A 21,222-nucleotide genomic window follows, 5' to 3' on the forward strand; every position below is an offset into this window, starting at 1 on the left:
GCACTTATCAAAATTAGGCTCCTACCCTCCCACAGAGACTGCAAGATGGGCTCTACCTTCAAGTGTTGGCTGGAACAAAGAATCCTTTTGGCAGCAATGAGTGTTCTCAAGCAGATACTTTAAGGGGGGTTGAGGGTCATCCTAGGGGTTCAGTCTTGAGCTACTAGAAGCTATGTTGGTGTCTTTTCATGTCTTCATGGGCCTTCTTAAGAAAGAACATGGGAGGAGCCTGGCTAGAGTTTGGTTAAAGAGACACTCTTTGTCACAGTATTAATACTAGTTTTATTTACAAAAATATAATTCCACTGCCTCTTTCTGCCAGTCGGACTATGTTGGTACTTCTCAACTTATTGACTATAATTCTGCTTTTGGAGTGCCTTAGGATTTCAAAAGAATTTTGGAGACAACTTGAGAAATAGTTTTCTCTGTGCTGAGAGAACTCTCAAGAACTGTCCTTTTTCCTTTAAAGAATCTTCAAGAAAAGGAAGGGTCATTTGTGTTTCTCCCACCCAGTATCCATTCCTCTTTCAGTCAAAACTCCAACTATGCAGCCAGAGAAGTGGTTAGCCTCATTTATCAGCTCAGGGGGGACAGGCAAGCCTGGCCTAACCCAGCAGAGCATCATATACCTTGAGTCAAACAGTTCTTCCAAGAACTGGCTTGAAACCTGGCTTAGACCAGTGGTCAATTCTGGGATTTCTGGACCTATTGAGAAGTCAGGCAGTCTAGCCACTAAGCTGCCAGCTGTAACTATGGCAAGTTTGGGGTTTCAGGAGATTCCATCTGGAGGGGACCTTAAGAGGAAAGGGGTGGGGGGAGGGGCACCCAAGAGAAGGAAGAGCCAGTGCTGATGACATTTCTTGAGCTGCTGGATCCAGCCACTTCATATTGTTTTATCTTTGTTAGTTTTAATTTATTTTGAAGTATTTCAAATATTCAAGAAGGTATGAACGTTATTATAATGAGCATCCATGTACTCATCAGGCAGTTTGAGAAATGAAAGATTACCAATGAAATGGAACTCAAGGACTTTTCAGTTTTATATATATATATATATATATATATATATATATAGTGTAAGCCAGTTTGAGTTGAGGCTATGTTCCTTACAATAGGAGAGTTCCAACACATAAAGTATGTCCCAATAAAGTATGTCCCAAGAGGGCCTAAGAGCATAGTATATAAAAAATACAAAAATACAAATAAATGCACAGTGCATCAGTCACAGTTTTAGTTGCAAGTAATGAATCCTATTAAAGCTGATCTTTAGCCTTTTTGAAAAATGAGGAGTTTATTTTTTATAAAAGTTTAAGGTTCATATCAAAATTGAGGGACAGGTATAGAGATTTCCGATACACTCCCTGCCCCAACACATGCAGGGCCTCCCCAGTGATCAGCACCCCCTACCAGAGCTGTACATTTGTTACAATTGACCTACACTGACACACTGTAATCACCCAAGTCCATAGTTTATATTGTGGTTCAGTCTTGGTGTTGTGCAGTGTATAAGCTGGATAAATGTATAATGTCATTTATCCATCATTAGGGTATCATAAAGAGTGTTCTCACTGCCCTAAACATCCTCTGGTTCTGCCTATTCACATCCTCCCCCTTCCCCCATCACAAGCCACCACGCAGTCTTTTTACTGTCTCCATAGTTTTGCCTTTTCCAGAATGTCATTTGGCTGGAATCATACGATATGTAGTCTTTTCAGATTGGCCTCTTTCACTGAGATGCACTAGTTTTCCATCAAGTCTTTTCACGGTTTGATAGCGCATTTCTTTTTAGCACTAAATAGTATTCCACTGTCTAGATATTTGTTTATCTATTCAGCTACTAAAAGACATCTTGGTCACTTCCAAGTTTTTCTTTTACGGATGTTTGCATATTCTTTAAAATTTTTTTTTACTGAATGAAAGATTCTTTAAATTCTGTAGTGCTTCACAGTTTTCAAAAGTTTCATACACATGATTTCATATAATCCCATGATAACCTTTTCCCCATACCCTTATATTGCCCCTTCTTCCCTCTTCCCTCTGGTAACCACTAGTTTGTTGTGTCTTTTTTGTTTCTTTGTTTTATTCACTAATTTCCTATATCTTTTAGATTCCAGATATGTGGTATCATACATATTTGTCTTTGTCTGGCTTACATAGCATAATGCCCTCCAAGCCCATCTGTGCACATGTGCTCAGTCATTTCTCACTCTGTGCGACCCCATGGACGGTAGCCCACCAGTCTCCTCTGTCCATGGGATTCTCCAGGCAAGAATATTGGAGTGGCTTGCCATCCCCTTCTCCAGGGGATCTTCCCGACCTAGGCATTGAACCCAAGTGTCTTATGTCTCCTTCACTGGCAGGTGGGTTCTTTACCTCTAGCGCCACCTGCGAAGCCCTTGCTGCAAATGGTAAAATTTCGGTTCTTTTTATGGCTGAGTAATATTCCACTGTATATATGTACCACATCTTCTTTATCTGTTCATGTGTTAATGGGCACTAGGCTGTTTCCATGTCTCAGCAGGGGTAAATAATGCTGCTATGAACTTTGGAGTGCATGTGTCTTTTTGAATTAGTGTTTTTGTTTCTTTGGATATATAGTTTTTTGAGAAATCTCCATACTGTTTTCCATGGTGGCAATACCAATTTACATTACTATAGCAGAATAAAGCTGCTGTAAACGTCCTTGTGTCAGTTTTTGTGTGAGCATAGGTTTTTAACTCCTTTGGGTGAATGCTAAGGAGTGTGATTGTATGGTAAGAGTATGTTTAGTTTTGTAAGAAACAGCCATGGTTTGTACCTTTTAAACCTAAGGACAGAAGGTCTCTGTAAGCCTGGCCCTGACACTTTCCTGCACTTGGCTTGTCTTGACAATATGCTGCCAGGATACTTGTAACCCCTTTTTACCCCACAGAAATGCTTTCCTCTGACCTACACCTAAAGGCCATACTCAACAGCAGAATATACAAAGCACCCTTTATCTCCAACCTTGTCTCCACTAGACATCTTTGTCTACTTCATGCTAGAGACCTACCAGCTGACTGATGATAAACTATATTTTCATGGTACTTTCTGGACCTGTCCAGAGAAGCTCCACCAGAAGGGGCTTTGTACAAACTCAGGAAGGCCAGGGTGGCCAGTGATCTTGTGGCTCCACACAGCTTCTCTGCTGTAGAGAGCCTCATCTAACAGTGGAGACCTTGCCATGTCTTCATGAACTGAGTCTGTGCTTGCTCTGCAGTTTTCCAAACTATTTAGGGATATATACATAAGCGGTGAAACTATAAAGAAAAGCAAGGAATGATTAACAGAAAAAACCTGGATTGCTGTTCCTCTGGAGATGAGAGAAGACAATGTCATGGGATGAGCAAAATGGGGGCTTCCAAAACAGTGGTAATTTTTCAGTTTCTTCACCTGAGTATTGATACACTGATGTGACATTGTGTTAAAGGGAACAGCTAATGCGGGGCCTAAAGGCAAGAACAAACTGAATACATTGGAAGGTTCAAGAGACAGCAAATGTGTGTAGTTTAGTGAAGGAGGGAAGATGCAAGGGCCAGCTTATGAAAATCCTTATCGGTAAGAGCTGGGGTTTAATTCCAAGAGGTTGGAGCTAATTGTGAGGTAATTTCTATCACTCTCCATGACAGAAACAAGCGTCACCAGTCTCAGGCCCCATTCTGAGTGTGCCACTCCCCTTCTGTGAATTGTACAGAAGAAAGATTCTAAACCATGAGCTTCCTGATCTTAAACATCAGTCTGTTGTTTTTAATACCTCCTTTATCACTTACTAAGCTCCCTTATCACTTACATGAGATTCCGCAGTGGCTCAGCTGGTAAAGAATCCACCTGCAAAGCGGGAGACCTGGGTTCGATCCCTGGGTTGGGAAGATCCCCTGGAGAAGGGAAAGGCAACCCACTCCACTATTCTGGCCTGGAGAATTCTATGGACTGTATAGTCCACGGGATCGCAAAGAGTCGGACACGACTGAGCGACTTTCACTTATCAGTTACGAAAACCCCTCAGACTTCATTAAAACCCAGACAAGAGCTTTTCCCCAGCCAGTCAAACCTACCAACCCCTCTGCAGTCAGGGTCACCATTTTTAACTCAAGCCGAATTGTTACCAATTCCGAGATCACTCTGCTCACCTCTCGATAGGCCAATAAATCCAAGGGACAAAGTGCTGAGGTAAGGAAGAGATGAAAGCGAGCTCACTGAGAAGATGGCAGGCTAGCGCCTCAGTATAACCATATTGTCAGGGCCTGGATGCAGATTCTTTTATGGATCAGAGATGGGGGGAGGTGAGGAAACAGAGTAGAAAGGCCGTTTGTGTGTGTTAGCCGCTCAGTCGTGTCTGACTTATTGTGACCCCATGCACTGCAGCCCTCCAGGCTCTTCTGTCCATGGGATTTTCCAGGCAAGAATACTGGAATGAGTTGCCGTTTCTTTCTCCAGGGGATCGAACCTCAGGTCTCCTGCATTGTAAGCAGATTCTTTACCATATGAGCCATTTAATTCTTGCAAGTATCTCCTAGATTGGCAAACCTCAGGCAGGGGGCTGTGTTAGTTTCACTTCCTTACAGCCCTTCCTAGGTGGTCAGGGTCAGGCTATCTCCCTGTGAGCCACACAAAGGTACCCTAGCCCAAAGGTCCAGGTGGAAGGGGCCAGGCAGGGCTCTCTGAGGCAGGCCATTATGTATGCCTGCAATACCAAAAGCAGCATAATAAGAATTAAAGTCACAGAAGCAGATCCAGTATGGATTCAAAATTTACCCTTATGGTCATGAAATATTCTGGAACAGATAAAGATTCAACTGTATACCATCTGAAATAAAGCAGATTTTAATCTGGGACATCACAGGCATTTGGTTACAGGAAGAGAAGGAGTTCAGTTCAGTTCAGTCACTCAGTCGTGTACGACTCTGGGACCCCATGGACTGCAGCACGCCTGGCTTCCCTGAGAGGAGGGCACTTCATAAATCCCATAGAGGTTAAAATCACTTGCTCTGGATTCAGGTCACGTGGTGTGAGTTTGAATTCAAGCTCTGGAAAGAGATATATGGCCTTAGGTAGGCCTCAGCTTCTTCATCTTCAAACTAGTACATAATACCCATCCCTATTCTTGTAGAAATTAAAGAAGAAAATCCACATAAAGGGATGAGAGAATGGTCTGATACATGTTCATGTGTGCAATCAATTTATATGTTTTATTAGTGCCATGTTAGCCAGCTTGAAAATTCAAAACGGTTTTTAATAACAAATTTTTGTGGTAAACTTGGAGTACTTTGCAGATTTCTTTTTACAACACTGTATTCCAAGTTCTTTCTTTATAGTGAAGAAAACTAGAGTTCAGTGGTTCTCAAGATCATGCAGCACAGAGCCACAGATTCTTAGTTCAAAAGAGGCCTGACTGTTCAGTCGGCTTGCTGGGCCTTTAAATATCTGAGGACCTTTTGAAAACTACTAATCCTCAAGTTACACAGTTGGAAATTTTGCTCTAATTTTTGTGCCCTGGAATGCAAGCATCAGTATTTTTAAAAGCTCCTTGATGACATTCTAATGAATAGCTAGAGTTAACAACCATTAACCCATTTAGATCCATTTTATAGATAAGATGAGGTTCTCTGTGACGGAATGACTGACTGGCTTAAGCTAGTTAATGTTAGGATAGACTCTGAGGACAAGAAAGGGGAAGGGCTTCAAATTCTGATAAACCAATAAAAAGAACATATCAAGGTGAGATATGTCTCTTAAGAATTAACATGCATGACTTTAGCCTGGCCTACTAAGGAGAAGCCACAAGGAAACATAAAAAATGGGTTTCAGAGACACCAACTTCACTGGAGCAGAACACTGGCTTATCTGAGACCACTGATGATTTACACCTCACACACTAAATGACCTCCTGTTCTGGGTGAATGTCCACCAGTATCTACCTGAAGATAAACTGGCTTCCAGAGTATGTTTCCCACAAGGGGAGGAGAGAGGCCCTCATTATCAGGACCCTTTCAGACAGGTCCCTGCCCCATCCTCTGTTAGTGTCACCCACTCTGAGTACCATCTCAGTTTGGGGGAAAAAGTGACTCTAAAGCAGCAACTCTTCTCTCCCTACTCCCCAATTTTGTGGTCAGAATCAGGGTATAACTCAGATCGCTCTGTCTTCAAGCAGAGGGCTGAGAATATGCTTTCCTCTGATGAGTGAGTCTCCCCTAGTACCCCCGTTCCCATGCCAGATTTGAAAAGGTAACAGTGATTAACACTGGTGATGGGAGAAAGGTGTCTGCTTTCCAGTAGTTCTCACACCTGGCCTAACTACAGTGTAAAGTTTTAAAATATGTACAGTTATAGTTAAGTAATGATGTGTTATGCTATGCCTTACAACACTTGCTGAAGAAGTTGGCAGAATCAGCCAGTGACTGATCTGGCATCTATTATTAATCCTAGTTTATATAGTGCTCTTCTCCTCAAATGAACAACAAAAAATCTGTTGAAATAGTTTATCCGTTATCTGACTTGTGAAATTATATACACATTCTAAGATGGCGTGTCTACTATTGGACTGCTAAATTGTACAGCTTTCAGTTTTGTTCATGAAGAAGTAAAATGTTTTCAGCTTTTTTCAGCTTTCCCAATGTCTATTTATTTTAATCTGAAGGAATTAAATAGGGCAAACAGTGGGGCAAGAAGAAGAAGTGTTGTTCAAGTGAAGTTGAAGCAAGCTTCAGGGCTTGTTATCTAATATGTGTTAGCAATTAGGAAAGACTTATGATGAAAAAAGGGAGTTGGAGTAAAAGGAAGTATATACCAAACATGAGAACCACTTTGAAATACCCTCTTCTGAATGTGATGACCATTTTTATACTGTTCATTTGTAATTAGTAGAATTTGAAGGAATCTTAGGGATTACTGAATCCGTTGTTGTCTTGTGGATGGAGAAAACAAGATGGAGAAGCTGTATTACTTACTTGCCCAAGATCCCAGAATTAGTCCTTTTAGATAAAAATTGCTTTATACCTATGATTTTATTTTATTATCTTTTTTAAAATTTTAAACTAATTTATTTATTTTAATTGGAGGCTAATTACTTTACAATATTGTAGTGTATACCTGTGATTTTAGATTGAATATAATTTCTCAGTAACACATCCCTTAAATACGTTAAGGTGTGCCAGTGAAAGACCATATACATAATCCCTGAAAGTAGAAATTCCCTGCTTTGACTAGGTGGAAGCTCAAGGTTTATTAATAACTTCTATCCTTCTTATCACCAGTTTTTACCAACCTCCATGCTCAGGAAGCTCCAGCTAAACTTACAATTATTCCAGCTCAAAGTCTACCTATAATTTAGCAAAGTTTCTCCCTCAAATTAGTAGACCAGTTTACCAAAGAAGATGAATGAATAAAAATCTGAACAAATAAAAGTCATATCTCGTTATCTCAATTTTTCATGACTTTTACTGACTTACTATTCATCTCTAGTTTCCTTTTTGTAATTAAGACACAATAACACAGTGTGCATAAATCTGAAATGGATAGCTTGATAAATGGTTACATATAGGTATGTCTTTGTGGCCACCACGAAGATTAAGATATAGCACCTTTTCTAGCATCTGAGAGGGCTCCCTTATGTACCTCCCAGTCTATAGTAATCATCACTCTTCCAACTTTTATCATTAAATGTTTGTGGAAAACTTTCCATGATTTTGGAAGTGGAATCATACAACATGCATTCATCTTTTGTGCATAGCTTCTTTAATTCTATATTAAGTTTGTGAGATTCATCCATGTTTTTGCACATATGAGTAACTTGGTTGTTCTTATTGTTGTGTAGTACTCCATTGTGTGGATTTAGTATGTTCCATTTACCCACTGTACTGTTGATGGACGTTTAGAATATTTCTAGAGATTTGGGGTATTATGGAGAAAGCAATCATCATCAGAAATGGCCTTCATTTCTGTTGAGTATTTATGTAGGAGTACAATTCCTAGGTCTTTTTACTTTTTCTTTCAGTGTCTTCTTTTTTAGCCTTTGACCGTCATCTAACCTTTATAGATTTTTTAAGGAATCATAACAATGTATGTCTCTTTAGTCCTGATAAGCAGATGTCATAGCTAAAAATGGTCCACCAATAGAGTAACATCTTTCATGGTTTGCTACTTTTTGCATCCTTGATGGATTAAAGGGATTAAAGGATTAAAGGGATCCTTCTCATCCCTTTATGTGGATTTTCTTCTTTAATTTCTACAAGAATAGGGATGGGTATTATTTACTAGTTTGAAGATGAAGAAGCTGAGGCCTAGCTAAGGCCATATATCTCTTTCCAGAGCTTGAATTCAAACTCACACCACGTGACCTGAATCCAGAGCAAGTGATTTATAACAAAATGTTGTCTCATTTTGTTGTATCTAACTTTCTGTCATATATATTCTGACACTATAAGCAGGGAAAAAAAAAAGATACTCTTGAAGGGGACATCTAGGGACTTTCCTTTTCCTATTCCTCATGAAAATAGTGTGGCATAGAAGAAAATTACTGGGTCAGATTAAAGAGGCTTTTTATATCTGGGCTAGATTTCTACTTTCTTGGCTGAAGGGTTTGGAGTAAATCACATCACTTCTTTGACCCTCAGAGGGTTCAATTGTATCAGTGGTTCCCAAACGTGGCCACAAATCAAAACCAGCTAAGGACATCTCAGCGTTCCTTTTTGTTATGAAAGTGGTACAAGATCAATTCGTATAAAAGACTGTAAAATCAAAAGTAAAAATTCTTCCCCCCACAGTCTGTGAAATCCCTTATTCCTCTAACTCAGAAATTCCTTTATATTATTCTTAACTTTTAGAATGAAGATCCCTGGGCCCTATCCCAGACGTAATGAGGCAGAATCCCTAGGGTCCTACGAATGTGTAATCTTTTAAAAGCTTCATAAGTGATCTTGATAGACTTTCAGGTTTGGGAATGAATTTCTCAACTAAATGGTATCTCAGATCCCTTTCAGAAAGTCCGTTCCCACCCCCCCTCAAAATTCTGTATTCAGTAATTTAGGTTTGCCTGCTGCTAACAGAATCGACACTAAGCATAACTAAAGCAACAGTGGTTCTATTTTGACTTCCTCTTATTCATGCCTTCTCTCCTTACCTTCAACTGCTCAATTTCCTCATTTTAAAGTTTTCTTAACTCCTTGGTCCCCACAGTGAAACTTTATGAGTTGACTCATTCCATTAAAGTTCTAGTTGCTTTGTGGCTAATCCCATAAACCAATAAGTATTAATGAATTTGCTAGATAATAAGTGTATTATTACCTTTCCCATGCAACATAATGCCTTATGCTAAAATGTATGTTTCCATAAGGCCTTTAACCAGTAGCATGGAGTTCAAGGGCTCCTTACAGAAAATGTCCAGGAAAATGTTTTTTAGTCAAGCATGCCTTCAAATAAAATCTGCATACACAAACATTTGTCCATGTCTATTGTCACTGATACTCTCAGTTTAAGTACCTGAAAAAGCACATGGTTAAAATAAGTAGATACTAACTACACAAAATAAATGGCTAGGAATTTAAATCACAGTTTATTGGTTGTTAATCATCAAGTAATAGAAGAAAATTTATTTGGATCAACTATTTAGTCCAAGTTACACTAGAGAACAAATTACTTACCAGGCCCTCTGCTACCCAAACCACATGATAGAAAGAAAAGCAAGAAAAGAAAACCTAACCATAACCACTATGATTAAAAAAGGAACTGTTGTCTACAGATATACCACCCTGAATGCACCCAACCACGTCTACAAAGGAAACTGTAAAAAGAGAGTAAAATACGTCCTGCTAGGCAAAAGATAGGAAAGTGGTAAAACAGAACTCAAGACATAATATCTGATTCATACAAATGATTCTACAATAATTCTATTTTGACAAAATATGTATATAGCATCTTTCTTATAAATTCAAAGAATGTTTATATCTATTACTTAAAATTAAAAATCCTCTCTGGAGAAAAAGCTGGGCAGTATCCCTTCATTTTATTTATCTTTCAAAAACTAAAGTGATAAATGGTGAAGCAACTTTCCATAAGTTCAAAAGACAAAATCTAGATGGATATCCAGTTGTCCTGAGTTCTAGAGTAGACTGCATAATTTTACATAAGTATTATCTTTGTTACATTACTTGCAGATTGTGTGCATGTGTGTGTGTGTGTGTTTCTGTTTGTATTATTACATGGAGGGGTGGCTAAAGGTAAAATACTGGTAGGCCTAAAGACTGAATTGACATTTAAAGCTTCACAACTTTATACCTCCTGCACTCTGGGATCATTGCCTAGAACACTGCTGTTCCACCTTTGATTATGTCCTTCATGTTCTGTGAGGCTTTGCTCATATCTTCCTTTCCCTGGCAACTTTGAGTTGGATGTCTCTTTTCCTTGTCCTCACTGCCGGTGTGTAGCAGTGTCTCTCTTAGCTCCTATTGTCTTGAACTGAAGAGATCTGCAGATAAGCCTTTTCACTAGTTTTAGGTGCTGCAAGGGACTGTGTTCACTATTGCACCCACATTGCTTAGCATAATGCCTGGCACAATGTCAATGTCCAGTCAATACTGACCGTCTTGTTCTTCAAATGTCCGATTGGTATTTCAGTAACTAAATCTTCTTTTAAACCACTTTACAGAGTTTATCCTCTGTGCTTGAAAAAGTTCCAGTACAACTTAAAAGGCAAAATTTCCATTACTTGATCATCTTGTCTGTCTAATTCAGCGTTTCCCATATTGGTATTTCAAAGAGTTGTCCTCTGAGAGGTGCTGTTAAATAAGTGTTCTGTGATGAAAACTTGTCTTTCAGCCTAGCAAGACAGCTCGAATCCTGGGGTTAGCACACAGGTGCTGGAGGTAGACTGCCAGCCCACAGAGAGGGAATGATTACCTTACCACTGTGCCTTCATTGCCTCCTCTGTAAGAGAGGACAAATAGAGTCCTCTCCCATCAAGTTTTTTCAGGATTTACTGAGTAGCATATGAAGGTTTAGAATACATAGTAAGTGCTCAGAGAATGTTGGCTACTATAATTAAAGAAAGTTAAGCAGTTTTTCTCTCATATTTGGTTGGTTTTGTTGGCAGAAAGTGAAGGAGAACTAAAGAGCCTCTTGATGAAAGTGAAAGAGGAGAGTGAAAAAGGTTGGCTTAAAGCTCAACGTTCAGAAAACTAAGATCATGGCATCTGGTCCCATCACTTCATGGGAAATAGATGGGGAAACAGTGTCAGACTTTATTTTTTTAGGCTCCAAAATCACTGCTGATGGTGATTGCAGCCATGAAATTAAAAGACGCTTACTCCTTGGAAGGAAGGTTATGACCAACCTAGATAGCATATTTAACAGCAGAGACATTACTTTGTCAACAAAGGTCCATCTAGTCAAGGCTATGGTTTTTCCAGTAGTCATGTATAGATGTGAGACTTGGACAGTGAAGAAAGCTGAGCGCCAAAGAATTGATGCTTTTGAACTGTGGTGTTGGAGAAGACTCTTGAGAGTCCCTTGGACTGCAAGGAGATCCGACCAGTCCATCCTAAAGGAGATCAATCCTGGGTGTTCATTGGAAGGACTGATGTTGAAGCTGAAACTCCAATATTTTGGCCACCTCATGCGAAGAGTTGACTCATTGGAAAAGACCCTAATGTTGGGAAGGATTAGGAGCAGGAGGAGAAGGGGATGACAGAGGATGAGACGGTTGGATGGCATCACCGACTCAATGGACATGGGTTTGGGTAAACTCTGGGAGTTGGTGATGGACAGGGAGGCCTGGCGTGCTGCAGTCCATGGGATCACAAAGAATCAGACACGACTGAGCAACTGAACTGAACTGAACTTACTGTTAGACTGCTCACAGCCTTCAGGATGCTGAAGTGTCTGTGAGTCTCCGGGTGAGCAGTCTTTCCCAAATTTACTTGGTGAAACACCTTCTAGAAGATCCCAGAAGCAGTGCACTTCGGAATATACTTTAGGAAATCCTGTCTTATCAGTTTAAAAGAATATTAGCATATTCTGAACTGAAATTGGGAGACTGGTTTGACAGGTAATGATGTAACCTGGGGCACTGGGAGATAGTACTGGGAACAAGGACTGTGCTAGTATACAAGGAGTATAGTATACTTGTGCTAGTATACAAGTAATCAACAAGACCTATGCATTACCATATTTTAAAATATTTCTTTGTAAGCATTTTAAAAGGCAAGTAAACAACAATCAGAATGCTGATTCTCAAATGAGGACTGCCTGAAGATTACACACAGTATAAAACTTTAAAAAAGTTATGAATATTAAAAGGAAAATGCAGCATTTTTAAGGTATTTTAATGGGTTGAACAGTGATTCCCATCATGCGCCACCCCCCAGCCCCCAAAAGCCATCTAAATCCTAATTCCTGGAGGCTGTGAACAGGACCTTATTTAGAAGTAGGATCTTTGCAGGTGTAAGTAAATGAAAGGTCCGAGAAAAGATCATCCTGGATTATCTGGGTGGTCCTGCATCTAATGACAGTGACCTTATAAAAGGTACACAGAGGAAAAGACAAGTGGAGAAGCCATGAGACAACAGAGCAGTGATGCATCCGGAAGAACCGCCCTGCTCACCTCTTGAATTTGGACTTCTGGCCTCCACAATGGGAGAGAATACATTTCTGATGTTTAGAAAAGAATAATAAATAAAAATAAAGTGAAGACTGCAAATATTGTCCAAATAAAAAACCACCTAGGCTTCATGCATCAGTTTCTGATACAGTTGGAGAATTACTACTGGGTAAAAATGAAGAGCTGGACTTCCTTATTCAAAAACTCATACAATTTGTCTCAGTTCTTATGGATATGATAAGAACTTCCTCTAGAGCCAGGAAACTTTGCAAGTATGAAATCATCTGAAAGGAGCAGTAAAGAAGGAAGTAACTGACCTACATGAAGAGTGAAAAGAGGAACAAGTTCTAAACCGAAGCGGGTTTGAAACATAACCAAAAGAACAAAAGAAAGCTTGGCATACAAATCTCAAGGTAAGTAAGAACCTGCTTTAAGGTATTTGGGTCATGAAAACCATAAACTAATAGTTCATTTTAAATAATCATGGCTTTTTATCTTATCAAACACAGTGTGTGTAGCATTAGGTGGCCGTATGTAGAAAAACCAGTTTACAACCTGTGAGGTTAATGTTTCCTTACTAGTGGAGAGGCTCACAGGTGCAAGGGTATGCTTTGCTGTTGCCTTGTTTTCAAATAGAAGGGCAGTATCTGACTAAAATTTCAGAAGTTTGCCAACAATTTGTGATTTTAAGACAAATGAATAATGATTGGGTATACCTGTTGGAATTGTCTTCCAAAACTGAAAGTCTTCTTTCAAATTGGGCAAAGTGAAACTTACAAGTCACCTTTGAAGGACTCTTATTTAACATATGGCTCCCATTCTAGTAGGTCTTTGTTTCCATCTTACAGATCTTTTCCTATTATTTTGAAGAAAGGGAACAGATACATTTGTTTTCCTGTAAGATGTCTCCTTGTCTTTATCTCAGTAAACACTTCTTTGATAAACAGTTTTAATTTTGGGAATGTATTCAAATGCCTACTCTACACAGAACAACATAGATGCTTAAAAGTAAATTCTCCTCTTGGAAATCCAGAGAGTGATATATTACCTTATCCTCAGAGGGCATTAGGTAAGCCTTCCTGCTTCTGTTGCAATCATAGCACTTTTAAAAAAGCTGATTAGTTTCAATCAATATTTGAAATTTAGTTCAAATATGCTGGCAAACATTTACTTAAATGAATAATTATTTATACCATAAAATATCTTACATGTGGTCAGTTCTCAGCTGTTGCAGAAAGGAAGTGGGATCCTAATGGTTGGAGTCCCTTGCCAAACCTTGAACATAAAGCACTGTGTTTGGCCTTAGAAAAGAGGGAACCTACAAAAGTTCCAAAGAGATTAAAAGATGTTGCAGTCTAGCGTATCTGTCCCTATAGTTTTATCAAAGAAATGTTTGTTATAAAATCAGCTGCACCTCATATTTAATTTAGTATTTTATGTGAATTGCCAGATTGAAAATTTGCACATTTGATGTATTCTAACCTTGAACAAGTTTAGAAGTGTTCACGGTTGTACATGAGTACTCACTGAGAGCAGGGCACAATTTCAGGGTTTCTTTCTTTCTTCTCTATCACTACTGTTTTTATCCTAATGCAGGTTGCTGTATTCATTAACAAGTATCTAACAAACCAGCTATTCTGTGTCTAGTACTGGTGCTGGTAATATAAAGATAAATAAGATTCTATTTATTTATCTACTTCCCATGACACCTGTGCATGGTAGGGTTAAATGAGATAATCCATGTAAAAGTGTTTAAAAGCTGACCCCAAGTAACTAAATACTACTGATGGACATTCAGTAGATGATCATCATCATCTCATAAGCACTGTGAAATTGAATGACTATAGTTATCAATGCTGTAGTATCTATTTGAAAGTTGCTAAAAGAATAGATCATTAAGGTTCTCATCACAAGAAAAAAAAATGTTTAACTGAGCTGATGGATGTTAACTAAATTTAGTGTGGTAAATAGTTCATAGTACATGCAAATATCATATCATCCTGCTGTATACCTTAAACTGATACAGTGTGGTATATCAATTATATATCTCAATAAAACTGGAAGAACACAACAATGATGAAAACAATGTTGGATATAAGTATATCTGTGTCTAGTCTAAAAACATACAGCAGTAATGTTTTGTTGATAAATTCAGAGTAGTTGAATACTTCCAGTTTCTCTCCCCTCTGCCATTTTAAAGCATCAACAGGTAAAACTATAAAATTATCTTAATTAAATGAAAGTTATTTGCTGGACATTGTGATTAGACTAGTGATAGGAAGACTCTCAAATTCTGTTTTAAATATTTTGGTTATAGATATTTTGTTTTTACATCAAAGGACTCTTTCCTTCTAAGTACACACTGTACCCTTTACAAGACATGTATTTGAAACTATCAGCTTAAACAGATGCTTAGATTTGGAGTCCTATGTTTATTTAATCATTTATTCAATGAATATTGACTGAGTGTCTTTTCTGTGCTAGGTGTTAGACATATTCTCTAGGAATATACAGAGGAAAAGACCTGATCTCTCTCCACCCTATAACCAGGTAGGAAGACACAATTTCCTGTAATTTAAGTTGTCACGCTATAATAGAGAAAGTGAAAGTGAAAGTCGCTCAGTCACGTCTGACTCTTTGCAATGGTATGGATTATATGGTCCATGGAATTCTCCAGGCCAGAATACTGGAGTGGGTAGCCTTTCCCTTCTCCAGGGGATCTTCCCAACCCAGGGATTGAACCCAGATCTTCCACATTGCAGGCAGATTCTTTACCAGCTGAGCCACAAGGGAAGCCCCTATAATAGAGAACTGACTCTTTAATATGGGGATACAAAGTAAGGTGTGATTAAGAAACAGACATGGTCTCCGACCACTACAAAGAGGGGCAGGCGAGGCTTCACAGAGGAGGTGGTGGGGATAGAAATGACTGTCCATCTGTACTCTTGTCCCTTTCCTCCTGCTGTGTTCACAGCATTATCTTTCTCTTGAAGATGATTAGCCTTATTGTCAAAAACTGTGTTGAAATCTAAGTGATAAAACCACTCAGACTTCAGCAGACATGTTATTTTAACTCTCCCACCCCCTCACACCAGTGAGGACTGTATTCTATGTTAAAAGCAAAAACTCACTGAATACAACAGCTAGTACTGCCTTCTATATTAAAGCAAAAACCCAGTACTGCAACTAGTACTATATTCTATCTTGAAGGAAGAGTTCACTAGATGCTAACGCTTAATGTAGTGGTAGAAACTGGCAGATTTTTTTTATTATGCTATGTAGTAAATATGCAATTAAAATGTTTTTAATTTATGGCAGGCACCTGGATGGCAGATCATTCAACCTTCCCTTTCTTGAGTTTTCTACTCTGTTATTATTTTCCACTCATTTGTGCTTCATTTTGTGATTCATTGATAGCAAAGGAAGCAGAGTTGGATAAAATCCCTTTTGACACAGTACAACTATACAATAACAATTGTGTAATCATCAAATACAACGAGAGCCAGCTTCCAAAATCAAGATTACTCAGTCTCTCCTCTGACACCAAGATTTTGCCACATAATGTCCTTTCATATCTGAAACAGAAATGCCAAAACGAGCTTCAGAAATTACTTTCAAACCATACTTTACAAGAAATTACAGTGGCTTGTCCCTGTGAATTCATTAAGGGCTTCACCATAGTAACAAACGACACTGTTCGTGCAGAGATGCTGAAAATCTGTGGAAATACTTCAGTGGCCGTATCTATAGGCATTTCCCTTCTTTTACTGTTGGTGATCTGTGGAGTTGGGTGTGTTTGGCACTGGAAACACCAGGATACCATGCAATTTGCCTTACCAAAGTTTTTGCAAAGGAGGAAAAGCAGGAGAAAAGACTATACTAAAACATTCTCCTTGAGTCCCCAGTTTATCGGCCCAAGGCATAAAATCTCAGTTCAAACTCAAGACTGCCACTCTGCTGGGAAGGACACTAACATTCATGACAACTATGAAAACGTGGAAGTGCATCCTCCCAAAGCTAAAGGAGAAACGGACAAGAAACTGTATGAAAATACTTGGCAGACCAATCCCAAGGAGCATATCTACGGAAACGAGACACCGTGTGACTATTATAACTTCGAGAAACCTAGTACTTCTGAAGCCCCTCAAGAGGAAGACATATATATTCTTCCAGATTCATATTAATTTTGCAAAATGTGTGTTTAGTTATTGGAAGGTAAATATTCGCTGAGACTTTATTGTACTGATACCAACATGTTCTTCTGTTGAAACTTGATGATCTCCTTTATTGCCACCCTTCTGAATCCTGTGTCTATCACTGTGGATCAATTCTAGATATCCTTGCCACCCTCCTTGCCCTGGATTAATTCTGAATTATGTTTCGTTGACTCTTCCTTCTGAGCATTACTTGCTATCTTTTTTTTCTTTTTCTATCTGGACCACTTTTCTGGCTCGTGATTGTCACCGTCTGCTCACTAGTCTTTCTGACTTGAGTTCCTACATACTCAGTGATGCCGCATAACTGCAGAATCCTAGAGATGCTGCCAGATTCGTCTTCAGAAAACATTCCCAGTGGCCACATCACTCCTCTGCATAAAACCTCTTACTGTCTCCTCTTTGCAAAAGACATACTACTCAGAATTCTAACTCCAGAATTTTACGCAGTTAGTTCGAATTTACTTTTCCAGTGACTTATATTAATCTCTCACTTCTCTGTGTTCATCAGAAGCCTCTCAAAACCTACCAAACCCACCTCTCCTCCTCAGCTTTCCTTGTCTGCCCCCTCTTAAGCCTGCCTTGGACCATAACTTCTTCCATCTGAGTCTTTGAGTCATTCCAAACCCACGTATACCATTTTTCTTTTCCTGGTGTCCTCTAGATTTTGCTGCCTGTTCAGTTCTTTGGGCATTTAAACATATGAGTGTTTGCAATGGCATTTTATTATTTAGTGTCATATGAGAATGTCCTAAATCCCATACTAAATAGTAAGGAACTGCCTCATATTCATATTTTAGCCCCAATGTCTATAGACTGCCATATGAGGCACTCAGTATTGTTCAGTTGACAAGAATTGAACTGTACTCTTCGCTAAGTACTTTTGAAAACAATCTAATAAATCCATCCATCCAAGGAATATTTATTGAGTACCTTTTATTCTTACTGTACTGTACACATGGACGGGGTAAAACAGTGAAAAGAAAGACATGGGTACTGAGCACACACTGCACTGCATAGTATGAAAGAAAAGACAATAAACAACTACTATGCTCTTTATTAAGCTATGATACTTCTTAAACCCACCATTGGATATGCTACTCTAAATTGCTCAGGCTGGAACTCTGCAAACTACCTTTTTTCTTTGCCAGGTGTATCCATGTTAGGATCTCTCAACAGGGGAAGGCTGGTAGGCAATAAACAGGAAGCAAAGGGGGCCTGCCCCTTCTCATTCTCCCTGTTGTCCTGAGAAGGTACTGCTGCTGCTGCTAAGTCGCTTCAGTTGTGTCCGACTCTGTGTGACCCCATAGACGGCAGCCCACCAGGCTCCCCTGTCCCTGGGATTCTCCAGGCAAGAATACTGGAGTGGGTTGCCATTTCCTTCTCTGGAGAAGGTACTGTTTTCGTTTAATTTACTCCAGCATCACTGGTGGTTCGCAGTTTGCAGTTTCTTCCAGCACTCCTAGAAGCAACTTTTTTGTACCTTGTCACAGACACCAGCATCAGCCAAGCAGCACCCTTTCCTTAGAATATGAGGACCAGCTCCTCCAGCCCTCCCCCAGGCTCCCGAGGGACCAGCAGGAAACAAACGGCACTCAGAGCTCAGGTCCCAGTCGTCCTCCAAGTTTCTGATAATCCCCAGTCTTAGGTATGGTGGCCATTTCCTGCGTTCACTATCTCCCTGGTACCTCAATGGCCTCTTTCTGTGTTTTCAGTGTATCAATACTTTTTTTTTAAATTAATGCTGCATTTTCAGTTCTCCATTTTAAAACAAACTGGTCTGGTTTCTGTTTCCCAAAGTGGACCCTGAGTGATACAACTAAAAAGGATACAGTAGGTGTTCTGAAGGAAAAAAGCTTTCTGTGTTTGAGAATGATGGCATTCGGTAGGGAAAAGGATTCGAATTTTCATCAGATTACCAAAGGAGGCCTGTCTAAAGGAACACTTAAGCTGAGACCTGAGGGTGCAAGGGGCTCTCCATGTAGATGTGGTGTGACAGGGATGGGGCTGGCACGTGGAAAGAATCTGAGACATGACAGAATCTGTGGTGCTCTGGGAACTTAAGGATAGCCATGGTGGCCAGAGCTTAGGGAGGACTGAAGTGACACCTGGTAGGTCAGCAAAGGTGGAAACAGCAGACAATGCGAATTCTTGTCGGCCTCACTAAGTGGCTTGGGCTCTAATATGGTGGCAAATGGAATCTAATAAACAGTTTTAAGCAGACGAGTGGCATAACATCACATGTTTTAAAGAGTGGCTGGGTTGAGAAATAATTGGGAAGGCTCAAGATGGAAGTCACTGATGAAAATCTGTAAAGCATGGCAAGGTTTGAAATGGCTCGTATGCACTTTCCAGAGGAAAGCAGGATTTATGTTGATCTTGAGGATTTCTGTTGGTCCTGGAGCAGATGGTCATTTTGAAGTCTCAAACAGGAAGTTCTTGCTAGAATAATCTATATCCATGCCTACCTAGTACTCCATCATAGTAGCTGAAAATAACCTGACAGAAACGCCACCAGGGAGTATCTCTGTCCTGGTAAGATCCTGGGCATCAGGCTGGAATGAGCAGGGGAGTTGATCCAGAACAGCTAGATAGTATCACCTAAGGGGACGAGTCTTACCATCAAGGTGACCAGCCACAGATGGGTACTGGAGAAGCTCCTTTAAGAGTTTGGTCTGAACAGTAAACCGGAGGTAATAAAACAAGATTTTGCAACAAGCTAAGCAAGGGCCTGTTTTCTATGGAGATCAATAGTGGGTTGAAGTATGTGAAGTGAAGTCGCTCAGTTGTGTCTGACTCTTTGCTACCCCGTGGAGTGTAGCCCACCAGGCTCCTCTGTTCATGGGATTTTCCAGGCAAGAATACTGGATTGGATTGCCATTTCCTTCTCCAGGGGATCTTCCCAACTGAGGGATCAAACCCGAGTTTCCCGCATTGCAGGCAGATGCTTTAACCTCTGAGCCACCAGGGAAGCCTGGGTTGAAGTATATCACGGCTATATTATTACCATTATGATGAAGTGTAAGTCAGACCAAAGTGAAATGTTGCAAGTTGCAGGCTGAACGCAAGGTCAAGGAGCCAGGTGCTCATGGTTGGCAGATGTTGGCCGTGAGGTCCTACAGAGACTGCCTACCAGTCCCAGGGTGTGAACTTGCCACATTTCACAATAAAGCTGCAGTCATTATGTTTGATGCTATTGTGTATTCTGCCCCCCAGTAAAGTAACCCTCAGTTTATTTGAGGCTACTGTGTATTCTTCCCCCACCCCCAACATCCTTCCTCTTTTCCTCTTGTGGTACTTGTGGTTACTTTTGCTAATAATATCACTCAGGTGCAAACTGCTGCTGTCAGTTTGACTTAGACTAACTTTGTTTTCTGTCTCTCAAGGACGATTTTCACTTTTTAGATTTTAAGAAGGCAGAGAAATAGTATAAGAAAGAATGCAGATAGGAGAAAGAAATTTGAAAGAGGAGGAGGGGAAGAAGGAAGAGGAAGGAGAAGTGAGGCAGGAGGGAATGAGAGAAGGAGAGAGAGAAGCAAGAATAGGAAATAGGAGAGGGGCCAGAGAATGGAGAGTATGGTAAAAAGAGAAGTTGAATGATGATTTCCTTGACTTCCTCTGTCATCCTCCCCAAAGCCCCCACCCCCACACCCCACACAAGAATTCCTAGTAAGGTAAGCAGATACGAAAAGAAGGAAGTTGTCTGCCTTTACTGCCTTTCTAACCTTGTTGAATGTAGGTAACAATTGGCTACTAGGAAACACCCTGGTGGCTCAATGGCAAAGAATCTGCCTGCCAGTGCAGGAGACCCGGGTTTGATCCCTGGGTCAGGAAGATCGCCTGGAGAAGAAAACGGTAACCCACTCCAGTATTCTTGTCGGGGAATCTCATGGACAGAGGAGCCTGACAGGCTACATACAGTCCATGGGGTCGAAAAAGAGTCAGACGTGACTGAGTGAACAACAACAAACACACTGGTAACTGCACACACCCTTGGTGTGGAAGTGTGCTTATGTGATCACCAGCCTTCTTGCCAGTCCTCCAAACTTAGGGGAGGACTGAATTTAGGGGCATTACTTTCTCAGCTCTGAATGCTCTTCCTTAAGCTATTCACACTGTGAACTCCCTGCTTCAATTAACTCTGATCAAAAGATGCCTACTCAGAGCTGACCGGCCTAGTCTGAAATGGCCCCCCTACCATGGATCTCAGACCCTTTACCTTTAGTTGCCTTATAGCACTTATCACTGCCTGACAAGTGTTTATGTGTATGCTTATAATCTGTTCCCTTTACCTAGAATGTAAGCTTCGTGAGGGCAGAAACATTTTCTGTCTTACTCTCTGCTTGGTCATCAGTACTTGCTTATAGGATGTACTCAATTATGCTTGCTAACCAAATC

The 21,222-nt window shown here is 40.1% G+C and overlaps 2 protein-coding genes across 8 annotated transcripts in view; both read left to right on the forward strand.

Moving 5' to 3' along the window:
- Positions 1-21,222, forward strand: part of RAB3C (RAB3C, member RAS oncogene family) — a 376,080-nt gene that overhangs the window by 20,179 nt on the left and 334,679 nt on the right. The gene's annotated exons all lie outside the window — the stretch shown is intronic.
- Positions 16,001-17,743, forward strand: GAPT (GRB2 binding adaptor protein, transmembrane). Its single transcript, XM_081524302.1, has one exon. The coding sequence runs from the start codon at positions 16,318-16,320 to the stop codon at positions 16,792-16,794; it is 477 nt and encodes a 158-aa protein (XP_081380428.1). The 5' UTR covers positions 16,001-16,317; the 3' UTR covers positions 16,795-17,743.

Source organism: Giraffa tippelskirchi, chromosome 8 (genome assembly GCF_054371585.1).
Source record: "Giraffa tippelskirchi isolate mGirTip1 chromosome 8, T2T-mGirTip1v1.2.pri, whole genome shotgun sequence".
Taxonomy (NCBI): Eukaryota; Metazoa; Chordata; class Mammalia; order Artiodactyla; family Giraffidae; genus Giraffa; species Giraffa tippelskirchi.

Coding starts and splice junctions, on each gene's coding strand:
- GAPT (XM_081524302.1), top strand. CDS start 16,318: ATGCTGAAAATCTGTGGAAATACTTCAGTGGCCGTATCTATAGGCATT.